The sequence below is a fragment of the Nerophis lumbriciformis genome, linkage group LG29 (assembly GCF_033978685.3).
Source record: "Nerophis lumbriciformis linkage group LG29, RoL_Nlum_v2.1, whole genome shotgun sequence".
Taxonomy (NCBI): domain Eukaryota; kingdom Metazoa; phylum Chordata; class Actinopteri; order Syngnathiformes; family Syngnathidae; genus Nerophis; species Nerophis lumbriciformis.
This window is the reverse complement of record NC_084576.2, coordinates 33335558-33352788: the sequence shown is the minus strand read 5'-3', so window position 1 is coordinate 33352788 and position 17231 is coordinate 33335558. Positions and strand designations below refer to the sequence as shown.

Here is a 17231-nt window from a genome sequence, read left to right as displayed (position 1 = left end):
TTCTCCACATTCTATGAACCTTTTGATGATATTACGGAGCGTAGATGGTGAAATCCCTCAATTCCTTGTTGAGAAATGTTGTTCTTAAACAATTTGTTGTTGACAAAGTGGTGACCCTCGCCCCGTCCTTGTTTGTGAATGACTGAGCATTTCATGGAAGCTGCTTTTATACCCAATCATGGCACCCACCTGTTCCCAATTAGCCTGTTCACCTGTGGGATGTTCCAAATAAGTCTTTGATTAGCATCCCTCAACTTTATCACTCTTTTTTGCCACTTGTGCCAGCTTTTTTGAAACATGTTGCAGGCATCAAATTCCAAATGAGCTAATATTTGCATTTTTGAGGCAGAACGGATTACTCCCATTAGCACCATTGCTATGGACTAGCCTATCATTACAAATTAGAATGTATAAAAAAATAAGACTGATAGGTAATTCCCCCAAAAAGTGCAGTAACTTGTAAATAATGCATGTTTTAAAATTGTTTCCAGGGGAAAACGCTGACAACCATCGCTCTGATTCTCTCCAACCACCGCCAAGGAAAGCCCCTCCCCGTGTACAAGCGTGTAAGAGTGCAGGAATTCGACCACATTCAAAGGTTGAACGGCGGTTGTATTAAAAGTTGTGTCCCTGTGTGCAGGAGGAGCGCTCGTGGCAAAGAAAAGGTTTTCCACTTCCTCCTTCCTGACTTGCTTGAAGAGAAGATGGTTAGCATAATGACATGTGTGTTGATGTCCTTTACAGCTGACTCAGCCGGATCCAGCGTCACCGCCGCTCACTGTCTGCGCTCAAACAGGTACGTTTGATTTGACTGAGTTATTTGGAACATGCATGCATACAACATGATGCATCACAATTTCCAGTTTGTCTTTTCAACATGTTGGAAAAGGAGTAGGAAGAAGCAGAGCTTATTTAATCTACCCCTTTACATAACAATTGCTAAATCTTTTGTTCACTTCCTGTTCTCTATTTATTCACAATATACTCCATAAGTAATCACAATAAAAATAAATAAATAAATTTGGAAGGAGTAGTCGCCAGAAAAAGGTTGAAATAGGGCTTTGGAAAACCAGGAATTCTGGAAAATCCTGGAATTTTTTTGAAATGGGAAAACATTTGAATTTCCAGGATAGTGAAATGTGTTAAAGGTGGAATGGGTTGAATAGGTTGAAAAACGTAGACATGATGAAAGTTTGAAAAATGGCCAATTCATTTTAAATGGGAAATATGTCTTGAAAATCTGGGAATTTTTGGAATTTGTCAATGGAAGCAGCAGAAACATTAAAAAATGAAACTCTACCAGGTAAAATGTGGGATTTGTGGATTTTTAAAGAATGTCCTATTGATTTACCGTATTTTTCGGACTATAAGTCGCAGTTTTTTTCATAGTTTGGCCGGGCTCCAGTGCGACTTATGTTTTTTTCCTTTTTTATTATGCATTTTCGGCAGGTGCGACTTATACTCGGGTGCGACTTATACTCCGAAAAATACGGTAAATGGGAATTTCCCAAAAAATTGGGAATTTCGGACATTTTTTTGAAAATGGTAAAAACCTTATGTCGAAATGTTTTAAATCGGTCGAGAAATGTTGAAATATTTACATGTTAAATAGAGAAATGGTAATTCCTGGAATTTGGGGAAAACCGGGAGTTTTTCCAGTTCAAAAAACAACTTCATTTTTTTTGTTCTGATTAAGAGGAAAGTTTTGACGGTTGAAATGCGTTGAAAAATTTGGAAGGAGTAGTCGCCAGAAAAAAGGGTTGAAATAGGGCTTTGGAAAACCAGGAATTCTGGAATATCCTGGAATTTTTTTTAAATGGGAAAAAATTTGAATTTCCAGGATAGTGAAATGTGTTAAAGGTGGAATGGGTTCAATAGGTTGAAAAATGTAGACATGATGAAAGTTTGAAAAATGGCCAATTCATTTTAAATGGGAAAAATGTCTTGAAAATCTGGGAATTTTTGGAATTTGTCAATGGAAGCAGCAGAAACATTAAAAAATGAAACTCTACCAGGTAAAATGTGGGATTTGTGGACTTTTAAAGAATGTCCTATTGATTTACCGTATTTTTCGGACTATAAGTCGCAGTTTTTTTCATAGTTTGGCTTATTTGACTTATGTTTTTTCCCTTTTTTATTATGCATTTTCGGCAGGTGCGACTTATACTCGGGTGCGACTTATACTCCGAAAATTACGGTAAATGGGAATTTCACAAAAAATTGGGAATTTCGGACATTTTTTGAAAATGGTAAAAACCTTATGTCGAAATTTTTTAAATCGGTCGAGAAATGTTGAAATATTTACATGTTAAATAGAGAAATGGTATTACGGGATTCCTGGAATTTGGGGAAAACCGGGAGTTTTTCCAGTTCAAAAAACAACTTCATTTTTTTTGTCCTGATTAAGAGGAAAGTTTTGACGGTGGAACGGTTGAAATGCGTTGAAAAATTTGGAAGGAGTAGTCGCCAGAAAAAAGGGTTGAAATAGGGCTTTGGAAAACCAGGAATTCTGGAAAATCCTGGAATTCTTTTGAAATGGGAAAAAATGTGAATTTCCAGGATAGTGAAATGTGTTAAAGGTGGAATGGGTTCAATAGGTTGAAAAATGTAGACATGATGAAAGTTTGAAAAATGGCCAATTCATTTTAAATGGGAAAAATGTCTTGAAAATCTGGGAATTTTTGGAATTTGTCAATGGAAGCAGCAGAAACATTAAAAAATGAAACTCTACCAGGTAAAATGTGGGATTTGTGGATTTTTAAAGAATGTCCTATTGATTTACCGTATTTTTCGGACTATAAGTCGCAGTTTTTTTCATAGTTTGGCCATGTATGTTTTTTTCCTTTTTTATTATGCATTTTCGGCAGGTGCGACTTATACTCGGGTGCGACTTATACTCCGAAAAATACGGTAAATGGGAATTTCCCCAAAAATTGGGAATTTCGCACATTTTTTGAAAATGGTAAAAACCTTATGTCGAAATTTTTTAAATCGGTTGAGAAATGTTGAAATATTTACATGTTAAATAGAGAAATGGTATTACGGGATTCCTGGAATTTGGGGAAAACCGTGAGTTTTTTCATTTTTTTTGTTCTGATTAAGAGGAAAGTTTTGACGGTGGAACGGTTGAAATGCGTTGAAAAATTTGGAAGGAGTAGTCGCCAGAAAAAAGGGTTGAAATAGGGCTTTGGAAAACCAGGAATTCTGGAAAATCCTGGAATTTTTTTGAAATGGGGAAAAATTTTGAATTTCCAGGATAGTGAAATGTGTTAAAGGTGGAATGGGTTCAATAGGTTGAAAAATGTAGACATGATGAAAGTTTGAAAAATGGCCAATTCATTTTAAATGGGAAAAATGTCTTGAAAATCTGGGAATTTTTGGAATTTGTCAATGGAAGTAGCAGAAACATTAAAAAATTAAACTCTACCAGGTAAAATGTGGGATTTGTGGACTTTTAAAGAATGTCCTATTGATTTACCGTATTTTTCGGACTATAAGTCGCAGTTTTTTTCATAGTTTGGCTTATTTGACTTATGTTTTTCCCTTTTTTATTATGCATTTTCGGCAGGTGCGACTTATACTCCGAAAAATACGGTAAATGGGAATTTCACAAAAAATTGGGAATTTCGGACATTTTTTGAAAATGGTAAAAACCTTATGTCGACATTTTTTAAATCGGTCGAGAAATGTTGAAATATTTACATGTTAAATAGAGAAATGGTATTACGGGATTCCTGGAATTTGGGGAAAACCGGGAGTTTTTCCAGTTCAAAAAACAAGTTCATTTTTTTTGTTCTGATTAAGAGGAAAGTTTTGACGGTTGAAATGCGTTGAAAAATTTGGAAAGAGTAGTCGCCAGAAAAAAGGGTTGAAATAGGGCTTTGGAAAACCAGGAATTCTGGAAAATCCTGGAATTTTTTTGAAATGGGAAACATTTTGAATTTCCAGGATAGTGAAATGTGTTAAAAGTGGAATGGGTTGAAAAATGTGGAAATGATGAAAGTTTGAAAAATGGCCAATTCATTTTAAATGGGAAAAATCTCCCGGAAATCTGGGAATTTTTGGAATTTGTCAATGGAAGCCCGCAATTCCCAAATAGGCTGAACAGTTTGAAGTTGAAACGGTTGAAAAATGTGGAAGGTAGAGCGCGCCAAAATCTGGAGAAGAATAGAAAAGCATGCTTTGGAGCATTCACACAATAACATGAATGGTTTGACATGACTCATTTCTTCATAGCCTCCTTTGTGTCTACAGACACCTGGTACTCTCTGCCATTGAGTAAATATATTGCATCTTGTCATGTTTCTATGCATAAAAATGTCACCGATGGGTTGAATTCCGAGACTTGGCTCTTTGAATGTGGGTATGACTCAATGCTGTGTGTCAGGGCCCAAATGGAGGAGCTGTGTGTCCCCATGTCCACTGTAATGGACACAGCCAAGGTGTCAGAGAAAGGTAAGAGCCTAAAGTGCCTTTTCATCCATGGTGTCTCTAAGTGAACGTCCGTGTCCACTCGGCTATTGCAGGCAAGAGAAGCACCAAAACCGGCAAGCGGAAGCTGGGTAAAGAGGATATTATTTCTTTATTTGAATCTTGTATGAACCGTCAGACCCTCTGAACATCTCTTTTGACCATGCAGATTCCCCGCTGCTGCTGGAGGATGCGGACTTTGCCTCGGCCTTGTGCGGCGACCCGTCATCTGCCTCTCTGTCCAGCAAGAAGAAGAAAAAGAAGAAGGCCGGTGCCAGTCAGGGTGGGTTGTTCCTCCTCCACACACCAAAATATGTGCAAGTGCAATCAGCCACTAGGGCTGGGCTTTTATTGTGTATGTTAGTATATATTATATTTAGGGGAAAACACTTGACTAATGTAGTCATAATGAAGTAGTAATGGGTTATACTTGTATAGTGTTTTTCTACCTTAAAGCACTTTGACACTATTTCCACATTCACCCATTCACACACTGTTGGCGGGCCCTAACCACCACCCATCGGGGGCAAGGGTGAACTCTCACTCACAGCAGCTGATGGACGCTGTATTGAGAAAATAAAAGCAACATCAAATAGTTTTCTCCTTGGCTGTATACTTTTATAAGTGTCTCCAATATTGTCCACACCTGTCTCCATCCAAACACAGCAGTGCGCTCTTAAACGCGCGGCGGGAAACGAGGGGAAATGACGTTAAACCATACTTGCCAATCTTGAGACCTCCGATTTCGGGAGGTGGGGGGAGGGTGGGTGGGCGTGGTCGGGGTGGGACGGGGGCGTGGTTGGGGGCGTGGCCAAAAGGGGAGGAGTATATTTACAGCTAGAATTCACCAAGTCAAGTATTTCATATATATATATATATATATATATATATACTTGACGTTCAGTGAATTCTAGCTATATATATATATATATATATACGTGTATATATATATGTATTTTATTATATATATATATATTTATTTTATTATATATATATATATATATATATATATATATATATATATATATATATATATATATATATATATATATATAAAATAAATACTTTTACTACTTATTTTATTATATATATATATATATATATATATATATATATATATATATAAATAAGAGAAATACTTGAATTTCAGTGTTCATTTATTTACACATATACACACACATAACACATCTACTCATTGTTGAGTTAAGGGTTGAATTGTCCATCCTTGTTCTATTCTCTGTCACTATTTTTCGAACCATGCTGAACATGATGATGCATTCTGTGTGGCACGCACAAAAGTGCTTTCATCAAATGCACTAGATGGCAGTATTGTCCCGTTTAAGAGTGTCACAACATTGCTGTTTACGGCAGACGAACTGCTTTACGGTATACAAAAACGTGACTGCTGTGTTGTTGCCACGCTGGGAGGACGTTAATGAAACTGCCTAACAATAAACCCACATAAGAAACCAAGAACTCGCCCTCCATCATTCTACAGTTATAATGTGATTGGGCAGGTATGCTGTTTATGTTGGCCTGAATTTCGGGAGATTTTCGGGAGAAAATTTGTCCCGGGAGGTTTTCAGGAGAGGCGCTGAATTTCGGGAGTCTCCCGGGAAATCCGAGAGGGTTGGCAAGTATGCGTTAAACCAAGTGTCTCCAATATTGTCCACACCTGTCTCCATCCAAACACAGCAGTGCGCTCTTAAACGCACGGCGAGAAAACGAGATGAAATGACGTTAAACCAAGCGCTTGGCTCCGTTTACTGAGGGGAAATCTCCCAAGCAAAGTCCGTGTAGTTATAGTCCGCCATGATTATCAAGCCAAACGACGCCTGACTTCCTGTTGCCTAAAATGCATTAATAAATGACGTTTTTTCTGTAATTAAAAAATTAGACAGTCTGTGTCTTATCGTGAATCATCATTATACTGTTTATTGTTACATCCCTAGTCCAGTAACACGTAAAAAGTCAAGGGCGGTCACGGCGTGTTGCCGTCGATGTCGGTCAATTTTTTAGGGCATGACGAGGGCGGTCGCGGTTGCCGTGGTTAAATTCGAGCCCTGATGGTGTGCGGCACTCAAAGGTTCCCTACTAAGGAGCAAGTTTTACATGCTACTGGGGATTGCTATGACATGTTTTGACGCTTGTCCTAGCCCCCAATATTTATCACATTTAACCTACTCAGTCGTGAGTTCAAACCCCGGCCGAGTCATACCAAAGACTATAAAAATGGGAGCCATTACCTCCCTGCTTTGCACTCCGCATCAAGGGTTGGAATTGGGGGTTAAATCACCAAAAATAATTCCCTGCCTCACCTGCCATCATGGAAAGAAAAAAAAATGTAAAAAGAAAAAAAAAATTAAATTGTTATATGTATCCAGTGATTATACTATAAAGTTATTTTCCATTTAACTTCACCAGTTTTAGATTATTTTTATTCAAAATCGCTGAATTTTCACATTTGCCGTTCAAATACTGAGAAGAGATGGTGCGGTGACCAGCAGCCAGTTGAGGCACGTCACTCAGTGCCTCAACATGGATTGCGCAATGACTCGGCTAACTGCTGGCCTGCTGTGCAGTGAGACCGTATTGCTATATGAACTATATTATACATTTCCATAGTTTAGTTAGCTGAGGTATATAATGTACAGTGTATTTTGTCAACAACTGTATGTGTGTAACGTATTTCTTGTGCTGAGCGATCATAAAACGGCTGCAAAAGACGCACTGGCTGAGGCTCGCCTCCTGCACCCCCGCCGTAGAATTGTTATATCAACTAAAGCCCACACTTAAACTTTCCACGTGCAAGATTGAATCTATTTAAAAAAATTATTTCATAAGAAGCCAAAAAGTGCAAAAACAATAATGTTGGTGTTGGAGGAGTTGTGAATGACTGCAGGGACACAACATTAGATACACCTGCAGACTGCAGGTGTACCTAATTCACAACTCCTCCAACACGAACATTATTGTTTTTGCACTTTTTGGCTTCTTATTACTGTATTTTCCGCACCATAAGGCGCCCTGGGTTATAAGCCGCGCCTTCAATGAACGGCATATTTCAAAACTTTGTCCACCTATAAGCCGCCCCGGGCGTGTTGTAAGCCGCATCTAACTGCGCTAAAGGAATGTCAAAAAAACAGTCAAATAGGTCAGTCAAACTTTAATAATATATTAAAACCAGCGTGATGTGGGCGCGCATGGAGTCGTATATCAACATGGACGAAGCTGCGTGAAAAAAGCCACCCGGCCTCTTCGCGTAAACTTAAACTTACCTTAACCACTCGCTCATCTTTTCTTCATCCATCCCTTCGAGTTAGCTTTTATGATGACGCCGGCTGGAAAGGTCTCTTTTGGCAAGGTCTTCCTTTTGAATATCACCATGGGTGGAAGTTTCTGGCCATTAGCATGGCAAGCTAGAACCACAGTGAAGGATGACTTCTCATTCCCTGTGGTACGAATATTCACCGTACGTGCTCCCGTTGTATCCACAGTGCGGTTCACAGGAATATCAGTTGCTGTGAAATAGTAATCCGTGTGCGGATGGAGAGATTGCGTCTTTTCATGAACCGGATCCCTGTCGTTTAGTAGGAGCCATTTTGTGGTCTTTACAGATGTAAACACACAAAGGAAATGAAACGTACGGTAATATCCGCGCGCTTTTTCTTCTTCTACGCGGGCGGGTGGTTGCTTACAGTAGAAGAAGAAGCGCTTCCTGTTCTATGGGGGGCGGGTGCTTACCTTGGCGGTTGCTTGCGTAGAAGAAGAAGCGCTTCCTGTTCTACCGGGAAAAAAGATGGCGGCTGTTTACCGTAGTTACGAGACCGAAACTTTATGAAAATGAATCTTAATATTTATCCATATATAAAGCGCACCGGGTTATAAGGCGCACTGTCAGCTTTTGAGAAATTTTGTGGTTTTTAGGTGCGCCTTATAGTGCGGAAAATACGGTAAATAACTTTTGTAACCTATTTTCATGGGCTTTCCTCTTTGCGATGTTAAATTCCTGTTATGCGCTGTTATACAGTATATGCCTCGAGCTCTTATTTTGAAGGCGCTAAGAGCGGAAGTGATGTCACGTTGCGGAGGTTTTTGAAAGAAGGTAAATAAAGTGGTCCTCGTGTAAACTTGAGCCTCCGTGTTTGTTATTTTTGTAGTTTCATACAGTATAGGCCACATTTATAAACCCTCGGTTACACTTTTTTAAATAGATTCAATCTTGCACGTGGAAAGTTGAAGTGAGGGCTTTCGTTGCGGCGCATGGACTTCATTTATAAGTAAAGATAAGACCATAATGTTTTTTTTAATTAAATGTGCTTTTTTGTGTGCTACAGTTTGTATGTGTAAAGTTAAAGTTAAGTTAAAGTAGCAATGATTGTCACACACACACACACACTAGGTGTGGTGAAATATGTCCTCTGCATTTGACCCATCCCCTTGATCACCCCCTGGGAGGTGAGGGGAGCAGTGGGCAGCAGCGGCGCCGCGCCCGGGAATCATTTTTGGTGATTTAACCCCCAATTCCAAGCCTTGATGCTGAGTGCCAAGCAGGGAAGAATGCTGGTATGAGCTTTTAAACATAACTGCTGCCAATCAAATGGTGAATAAGATACTCTTTAGGGTTCATATGTTTGTAAATCTGACTGTGATGAAGTCAGTGCCTCACCAGCCATCAACTTAACTTAACTTAATGTTTGTCTTGAACAGCTGCTGATTCCTACGTCACAGACACCCCCAGCGAGTCCATATCAGCGTCGGCGACTCTGATCGTGTGTCCACTGTCAGTGCTCAGCAACTGGGTGGTAGGTGAAGCGTCACCCGCGTGGTGTTGGCTTGTCACAATTGTCGAAACACGACGTGGATCATTTGCGTGTGTTTTCAGGATCAGTTTGAGGAGCACGTGCGAGCCGACGTGAAGCTGAAAGTCTACATGTACCACGGACAGGACCGCAACAGGAGCACCAAGTTCCTCTCCTCTCAGGACGTGGTGCTCACCACCTACAATATTCTCGCCGCCGACTTCACGGTGAGGCTCGCGACGCAAGCTCTCTCCCACGTCCTGTGACGTGCTACGTTCGCCATCCTGTTGTTTTCACCCTCAGGGCAAGAACAAGAGTCCCCTGCATGACATCAAGTGGTTGCGGGTGGTGCTGGACGAAGGACACGTGGTGAGAAACCCCAACGCGCAGATGAGCAAGGCAGTGCTCGACCTCAAAGCTGAGCGCCGCTGGATTCTGTCTGGTACACCCGCAGCCACACACATTCATAGTCACCAATTTTTCATCTTTATGCAGCCGGAACAATTCAATTTGAGCCTAATACTAATGAAGACCAAGGAAAATTAAAGCTGCAAGCAGCATTGGTCGGGCCCGCGTATTTGGCAGGTGCTAGTCCTAAGTGTCCCAATACTTATGTCAAGTTGTAGTCCTAAAAGTCCCAATACGTTTGTCCAGTGTAAGTGTCCCAATACGTTTGTCCAGTGTAAGTGTCCTAATACTTTTGTCCAGTGGTAGTCTTAAGTGTAGTCTACTTTTGGTGCGAAGTGCCCCAATACTTTTGTCCAGAATACGTCGTAAGTGTCCCAATACTTTTGTCCAGTTTTAGTCAAGTGTCCCAATACTTTAGTCAAGTCTTAGTCCCAAGTGGCCCAATACTTTTGTCAAGTTGTAGTCCTAAGTGCCCCAATACTTTTGTCCAGAATACGTCGTAAGTGTCCCAATACTTTTGTCCAGTTTTAGTCCTTAGTGTCCCAAAACGTTTGTCCAGTTTTAGTCCTAAGTGTCCCAATACTTTTGTCAAGTTGTAGTCCTAAAAGTCCCAATACTTTTGTCCAGTGTAAGTGTCCCAATACGTTTGTCCAGTGTAAGTGTCCTAATACTTTTGTCCAGTGGTAGTCTTAAGTGTCCCAATACTTTAGTCTACTTTTGGTGCGAAGTGCCCCAATACTTTTGTCCAGAAGACGTCGTAAGTGTCCCAATACTTTTGTCCAGTTTTAGTCTTAAGTGTCCCAATACGTTTGTCCAGTGTAAGTGTCCTAATACTTTTGTCCAGTGGTAGTCTTAAGTGTCCCAATACTTTAGTCTACTTTTGGTGCGAAGTGCCCCAATACTTTTGTCCAGAATACGTCGTAAGTGTCCCAATACTTTTGTCCAGTTTTAGTCCCAAGTGTCCCAATACGTTTGTCCAGTGTAAGTGTCCTAATACTTTTGTCCAGTGGTAGTCTTAAGTGTCCCAATACTTTAGTCTACTTTTGGTGCGAAGTGCCCCAATACTTTTGTCCAGAATACGTCGTAAGTGTCCCAATACTTTTGTCCAGTTTTAGTCCCAAGTGTCCCAATACGTTTGTCCAGTGTAAGTGTCCTAATACTTTTGTCCAGTGGTAGTCTTAAGTGTCCCAATACTTTAGTCTACTTTTGGTGCGAAGTGCCCCAATACTTTTGTCCAGAATACGTTGTAAGTGTCCCAATACTTTTGTCCAGTTTTAGTCTTAAGTGTCCCAATACGTTTGTCCAGTGTAAGTGTCCTAATACTTTTGTCCAGTGGTAGTCTTAAGTGTCCCAATACTTTAGTCTACTTTTGGTGCGAAGTGCCCCAATACTTTTGTCCAGAATACGTCGTAAGTGTCCCAATACTTTTGTCCAGTTTTAGTCCCAAGTGTCCCAATACGTTTGTCCAGTGTAAGTGTCCTAATACTTTTGTCCAGTGGTAGTCTTAAGTGTCCCAATACTTTAGTCTACTTTTGGTGCGAAGTGCCCCAATACTTTTGTCCAGAATACGTTGTAAGTGTCCCAATACTTTTGTCCAGTTTTAGTCTTAAGTGTCCCAATACGTTTGTCCAGTGTAAGTGTCCTAATACTTTTGTCCAGTGGTAGTCTTAAGTGTCCCAATACTTTAGTCTACTTTTGGTGCGAAGTGCCCCAATACTTTTGTCCAGAATACGTCGTAAGTGTCCCAATACTTTTGTCCAGTTTTAGTCTTAAGTGTCCCAATACTTATGTCAAGTTGTAGTCAAGTGTCCCAATACTTTAGTCAAGTCTTAGTCCCAAGTGGCCCAATACTTTTGTCAAGTTGTAGTCCTAAGTGTCCCAATACCTTTGTCCAGTTTTAGTCCTTAGTGTCCCAAAACGTTTGTCCAGTTTTAGTCCTAAGTGTCCCAATACTTTTGTCAAGTTGTAGTCCTAAAAGTCCCAATACTTTTGTCCAGTGTAAGTGTCCCAATACGTTTGTCCAGTGTAAGTGTCCTAATACTTTTGTCCAGTGGTAGTCTTAAGTGTCCCAATACTTTAGTCTACTTTTGGTGCGAAGTGCCCCAATACTTTTGTCCAGAATACGTCGTAAGTGTCCCAATACTTTTGTCCAGTTTTAGTCTTAAGTGTCCCAATACTTATGTCAAGTTGTAGTCAAGTGTCCCAATACTTTAGTCAAGTCTTAGTCCCAAGTGGCCCAATACTTTTGTCAAGTTGTAGTCCTAAGTGTCCCAATACTTTTGTCCAGTTTTAGTCCTTAGTGTCCCAAAACGTTTGTCCAGTTTTAGTCCTAAGTGTCCCAATACTTTAGTCTACTGGTGCGAAGTGCCCCAATACTTTTGTCCAGAATACGTCGTAAGTGTCCCAATACTTTTGTCCAGTTTTAGTCTTAAGTGTCCCAATACTTTTGTCCAGTTTTAGTCCTTAGTGTCCCAAAACGTTTGTCCAGTTTTAGTCCTAAGTGTCCCAATACTTTTGTCAAGTTGTAGTCCTAAAAGTCCCAATACTTTTGTCCAGTGTAAGTGTCCAAATACTTTTGTCCAGTGTAAGCGTCCCAATACTTTTGTCCAGTGGTAGTCCTCTGAGTTCCAATACTTTTGTAAAGTTTTAGTCCCAAGTGGCCCAATACTTTTGTCAAGTGTTAGTCCTAAGTGTCCCAATATTTTTGTCCAGGTGTAGTCGTAAGTGCCCAAAACTTTTGTCATGTTTTAGTCCCAGGTGTCCCAATACTTTTGTCAAGTTTTAGTTCCAAGTGTCCCAAAACTTTTGGCCAGTTTTAGTCCTAAGTGTCCCAATACTTTTGTCCAGTGTTAGTCCTAAGTGTCCCAATACATTAGTCCAGTTGTAGTTGTAAGTGTCCCAAAACGTTTGTCCAGTTTTAGTCCTAAGTGTCCCAATACTTTTGTCCAGTTTTAGTCTTAAGTGTCCCAATACTTTTGTCCAGTTTTAGTCCTAAAAGTCCCAATACTTTTGTCCAGTGTAAGTGTCCAAATACTTTTGTCCAGTGTAAGCGTCCCAATACTTTTGTCCAGTGGTAGTCCTCTGAGTTCCAATACTTTTGTCAAGTTTTAGTCCCAAGTGTCCCAATATTTTTGTCCAGGTGTAGTCATAAGTGCCCAAAACTTTTGTCAAGTTTTAGTCCCAAGTGTCCCAATACTTTTGTCAAGTTTTAGTCCCAAGTGTCCCAAAACTTTTGGCCAGTTTTAGTCCTAAGTGTCCCAATACTTTTGTCCAGTGTTAGTCCTAAGTGTCCCAATACATTAGTCCAGTTGTAGTTGTAAGTGCCCCAATAATTTGTCCAGAATACGTCGTAAGTGTCCCAATACTTTTGTCCAGTTGTAGTCCTAAGTGTCCCAATACTTTTGTCCAGTTTTAGTCCTTAGTGTCCCAAAACGTTTGTCCAGTTTTAGTCCTAAGTGTCCCAATACTTTTGTCAAGTTGTAGTCCTAAAAGTCCCAATACTTTTGTCCAGTGTAAGTGTCCAAATACTTTTGTCCAGTGTAAGCGTCCCAATACTTTTGTCCAGTGGTAGTCCTCTGAGTTCCAATACTTTTGTCAAGTTTTAGTCCCAAGTGGCCCAATACTTTTGTCAAGTGTTAGTCCTAAGTGTCCCAATATGTTTGTCCAGGTGTAGTCGTAAGTGCCCAAAACTTTTGTCAAGTTTTAGTCCCAAGTGTCCCAATACTTTTGTCAAGTTTTAGTCCCAAGTGTCCCAAAACTTTTGGCCAGTTTTAGTCCTAAGTGTCCCAATACTTTTGTCCAGTGTTAGTCCTAAGTGTCCCAATACATTAGTCCAGTTGTAGTTGTAAGTGTCCCAATACTTTTGTCAAATTTAGTCCTAAGTGTCCCAATACTTTTGTCCAGTTTAAGCGTAAGTGTCCCAATACTTTTGTCCAGTGGTAGTCCTAAGTGTCCCAATACTTTTGGCAAGTTTTAGTCCCAAGTGTACCAATACTTTTGTTAAGCTTTAGTCCCAAGTGTCCCAATACTTTTGTCCAGTTGTCGTCCCAAGTATCCCAATACTTTTGTCCAGTTTTCGGCCTAAATGTCCCAATACTTTTGTCCAGTGGTAGTCATAAGTGTCCCAATACTTTAGTCTACTTTTGGTGCGAAGTGCCCCAATACTTTTGTCCAGAATACGTCGTAAGTGTCCCAAAACTTTTGTCCAGTTTTAGTCTTAAGTGTCCCAATACTTATGTCAAGTTGTAGTCAAGTGTCCCAATACTTTAGTCAAGTCTTAGTCCCAAGTGGCCCAATACTTTTGTCAAGTTGTAGTCCTAAGTGTCCCAATACTTTTGTCCAGTTTTAGTCCTTAGTGTCCCAAAACGTTTGTCCAGTTTTAGTCCTAAGTGTCCCAATACTTTTGTCAAGTTGTAGTCCTAAAAGTCCCAATACTTTTGTCCAGTGTAAGTGTCCAAATACTTTTGTCCAGTGGCAGTCCTAAGTGTCCCAATACTTTTGTCCAGTTTTAGTCTTAAGTGTCCCAATACCTATGTCAAGTTGTAGTCAAGTGTCCCAATACTTTAGTCAAGTCTTAGTCCCAAGTGGCCCAATACTTTTGTCAAGTTGTAGTCCTAAGTGTCCCAATACTTTTGTCCAGTTTCAGTCCTTAGTGTCCCAAAACGTTTGTCCAGTTTTAGTCCTAAGTGTCCCAATACTTTTGTCAAGTTGTAGTCCTAAAAGTCCCAATACTTTTGTCCAGTGTAAGTGTCCAAATACTTTTGTCCAGTGTAAGTGTCCAAATACTTTTGTCCAGTGTAAGCGTCCCAATACTTTTGTCCAGTGGTAGTCCTCTGAGTTCCAATACTTTTGTCAAGTTTTAGTCCCAAGTGGCCCAATACTTTTGTCAAGTGTTAGTCCTAAGTGTCCCAATATTTTTGTCCAGGTGTAGTCATAAGTCATAAGTGCCCAAAACTTTTGTCAAGTTTTAGTCCCAAGTGTCCCAATACTTTTGTCAAGTTTTAGTCCCAAGTGTCCCAAAACTTTTGGCCAGTTTTAGTCCTAAGTGTCCCAATACTTTTGTCCAGTGTTAGTCCTAAATGTCCCAATACATTAGTCCAGTTGTAGTTGTAAGTGCCCCAATACTTTTGTCCAGAATACGTCGTAAGTGTCCCAATACTTTTGTCCAGTTTTAGTCTTAAGTGTCCCAATACTTTTGTCCAGTTTTAGTCCTTAGTGTCCCAAAACGTTTGTCCAGTTTTAGTCCTAAGTGTCCCAATACTTTTGTCAAGTTGTAGTCCTAAAAGTCCCAATACTTTTGTCCAGTGTAAGTGTCCAAATACTTTTGTCCAGTGTAAGCGTCCCAATACTTTTGTCCAGTGGTAGTCCTAAGTGTCCCAATACATTAGTCCAGTTGTAGTTGTAAGTGTCCCAATACTTTTGTCAAATTTAGTCCTAAGTGTCCCAATACTTTTGTCCAGTTTAAGCGTAAGTGTCCCAATACTTTTGTCCAGTGGTAGTCCTAAGTGTCCCAATACTTTTGGCAAGTTTTAGTCCCAAGTGTACCAATACTTTTGTTAAGCTTTAGTCCCAAGTGTCCCAATACTTTTGTCCAGTTTTCGGCCTAAATGTCCCAATACTTTTGTCCAGTGGTAGTCATAAGTGTCCCAATACTTTAGTCTACTTTTGGTGCGAAGTGCCCCAATACTTTTGTCCAGAATACGTTGTAAGTGTCCCAATACTTTTGTCCAGTTTTAGTCTTAAGTGTCCCAATACTTATGTCAAGTTGTAGTCAAGTGTCCCAATACTTTAGTCAAGTCTTAGTCCCAAGTGGCCCAATACTTTTGTCAAGTTGTAGTCCTAAGTGTCCCAATACTTTTGTCCAGTTTTAGTCCTAAGTGTCCCAATACTTTTGTCAAGTTGTAGTCCTAAAAGTCCCAATACTTTTGTCCAGTGTAAGTGTCCAAATACTTTTGTCCAGTGTAAGCGTCCCAATACTTTTGTCCAGTGGTAGTCCTAAGTGTCCCAATATTTTTGTCCAGGTGTAGTCGTAAGTGCCCAAAACTTTTGTCAAGTTTTAGTCCCAAGTGGCCCAATACTTTTGTCAAGTGTTAGTCCTAAGTGTCCCAATATTTTTGTCCAGGTGTAGTCGTAAGTGCCCAAAACTTTTGTCAAGTTTTAGTCCCAGGTGTCCCAATACTTTTGTCAAGTTTTAGTCCCAAGTGTCCCAAAACTTTTGGCCAGTTTTAGTCCTAAGTGTCCCAATACTTTTGTCCAGTGTTAGTCCTAAGTGTCCCAATACATTAGTCCAGTTGTAGTTGTAAGTGTCCCAATACTTTTGTCCAGTGGTAGTCCTAAGTGTCCCAATACTGTTGTCTACTTTTAGTCGTAAGTGTCCCAATACTTTTGTCTAGTGTACCTACCTTGTCTGCATTGTGTGGGCACGTTGGTGCTTCCTGCTTTTAAGCAGCCATCTTAAAAAAGAGCAGCGCAGCAGCATCAGCGCAGCAGTTCTTTGAAGGGTCATAAAATCAAAACCGGAGCATTTAGAAAAATGCTGTTCTATACTTTTATACACAAGGGTTCAATCTCTCTCCTGTGTTAGTTTGAAGCCGAAATGACAAACGCGCTCAGAGGAGATAGTTTTTGAAGGAAGGTGACCGGTTTTTACAAAAAAATTGTTTTGAAGAGGGAATAGCAAACTTCCTGTTGATTTTTGCTGGGGGTTGTCAATCTATGAAATGTAGGTCTAAGTGAGACCTACACAGAGGTTTTTGTTTCATGTCGTCTCTCCGACCTTCCCAGTGGGAGTTACAGGCAGTTTTGTCATTTTTTTCTTCCGAGGAACAGTTTTTTCTCCGTTTTATTCAAAAATTGCTGTAGAGCGCATTTTTGAGATTTGGGGTTAGGTTTTTTTTTTATTAGATCTCAATTTTTGCCAGTCCTGATGTGTGTGTTCAGTTTGGTGAGTTTTGAAGCATGTTAAGGGGGTCAAATTACAGCTCAAAGAGGCAAAAGTGACTGATTTTAGTACATTTTTGTCTTGAAGGGGGAATTGCCAACTTCCTGTTGATTTTTGCTGAGGGTTGTCAATCTATGAAAAGTAGGTCTAAGTGAGACCTACATAGAGGTTTTTGTTTCATGTCTCTGACTTTCCCAGTGGGAGTTACAGGCAGTTTTGTCATTTTTTTCTTCCGAGGAGCAGTTTTTTTCTCCGTTTTATTCAAAAATTGCTGTAGAGCGCAATTTTGAGATTTGGGGTTAGGTTTTCTTTTTAATTAGATCTCAATTTTTGCCAATCCTGATGTGTGTATTAAGTTCGGTGAGTTTTGAAGCATGTTAAGGGGGTCAAATTACAGCTCAAAGAGGCAAAAGTGACTGTTTTTAGTACCCGTATTTTCCGCACCATAAGCCGCCCTGGGTTATAAGCCGCGCCTTCAATGAACGGCATATTTCAAAACTTTGTCCACCTATAAGCCGCCCCGTGTTATAAGCCGCATCTAACTGCACTAAAGGGAATGTCAAAAAAACAGTCAGATAGGTCAGTCAAACTTTAATAATATATTAAAAACC

General features: G+C 40.1%; 1 protein-coding gene across 2 annotated transcripts in view; it reads left to right on the top strand.

Moving 5' to 3' along the window:
* hltf (helicase-like transcription factor) overlaps positions 1 to 17231 on the top strand; it is an 86410-nt gene that overhangs the window by 23690 nt on the left and 45489 nt on the right. For both annotated transcript variants that reach the window (XM_061924460.2, XM_061924459.2), the window contains exons 7-15: positions 492 to 566; positions 641 to 665; positions 745 to 796; positions 4388 to 4455; positions 4527 to 4562; positions 4640 to 4753; positions 9181 to 9275; positions 9356 to 9499; positions 9576 to 9714. In XM_061924460.2, the coding sequence (XP_061780444.1) occupies positions 492 to 566; positions 641 to 665; positions 745 to 796; positions 4388 to 4455; positions 4527 to 4562; positions 4640 to 4753; positions 9181 to 9275; positions 9356 to 9499; positions 9576 to 9714 (748 nt within the window). The remainder of the gene's footprint in view (positions 1 to 491; positions 567 to 640; positions 666 to 744; positions 797 to 4387; positions 4456 to 4526; positions 4563 to 4639; positions 4754 to 9180; positions 9276 to 9355; positions 9500 to 9575; positions 9715 to 17231) is intronic.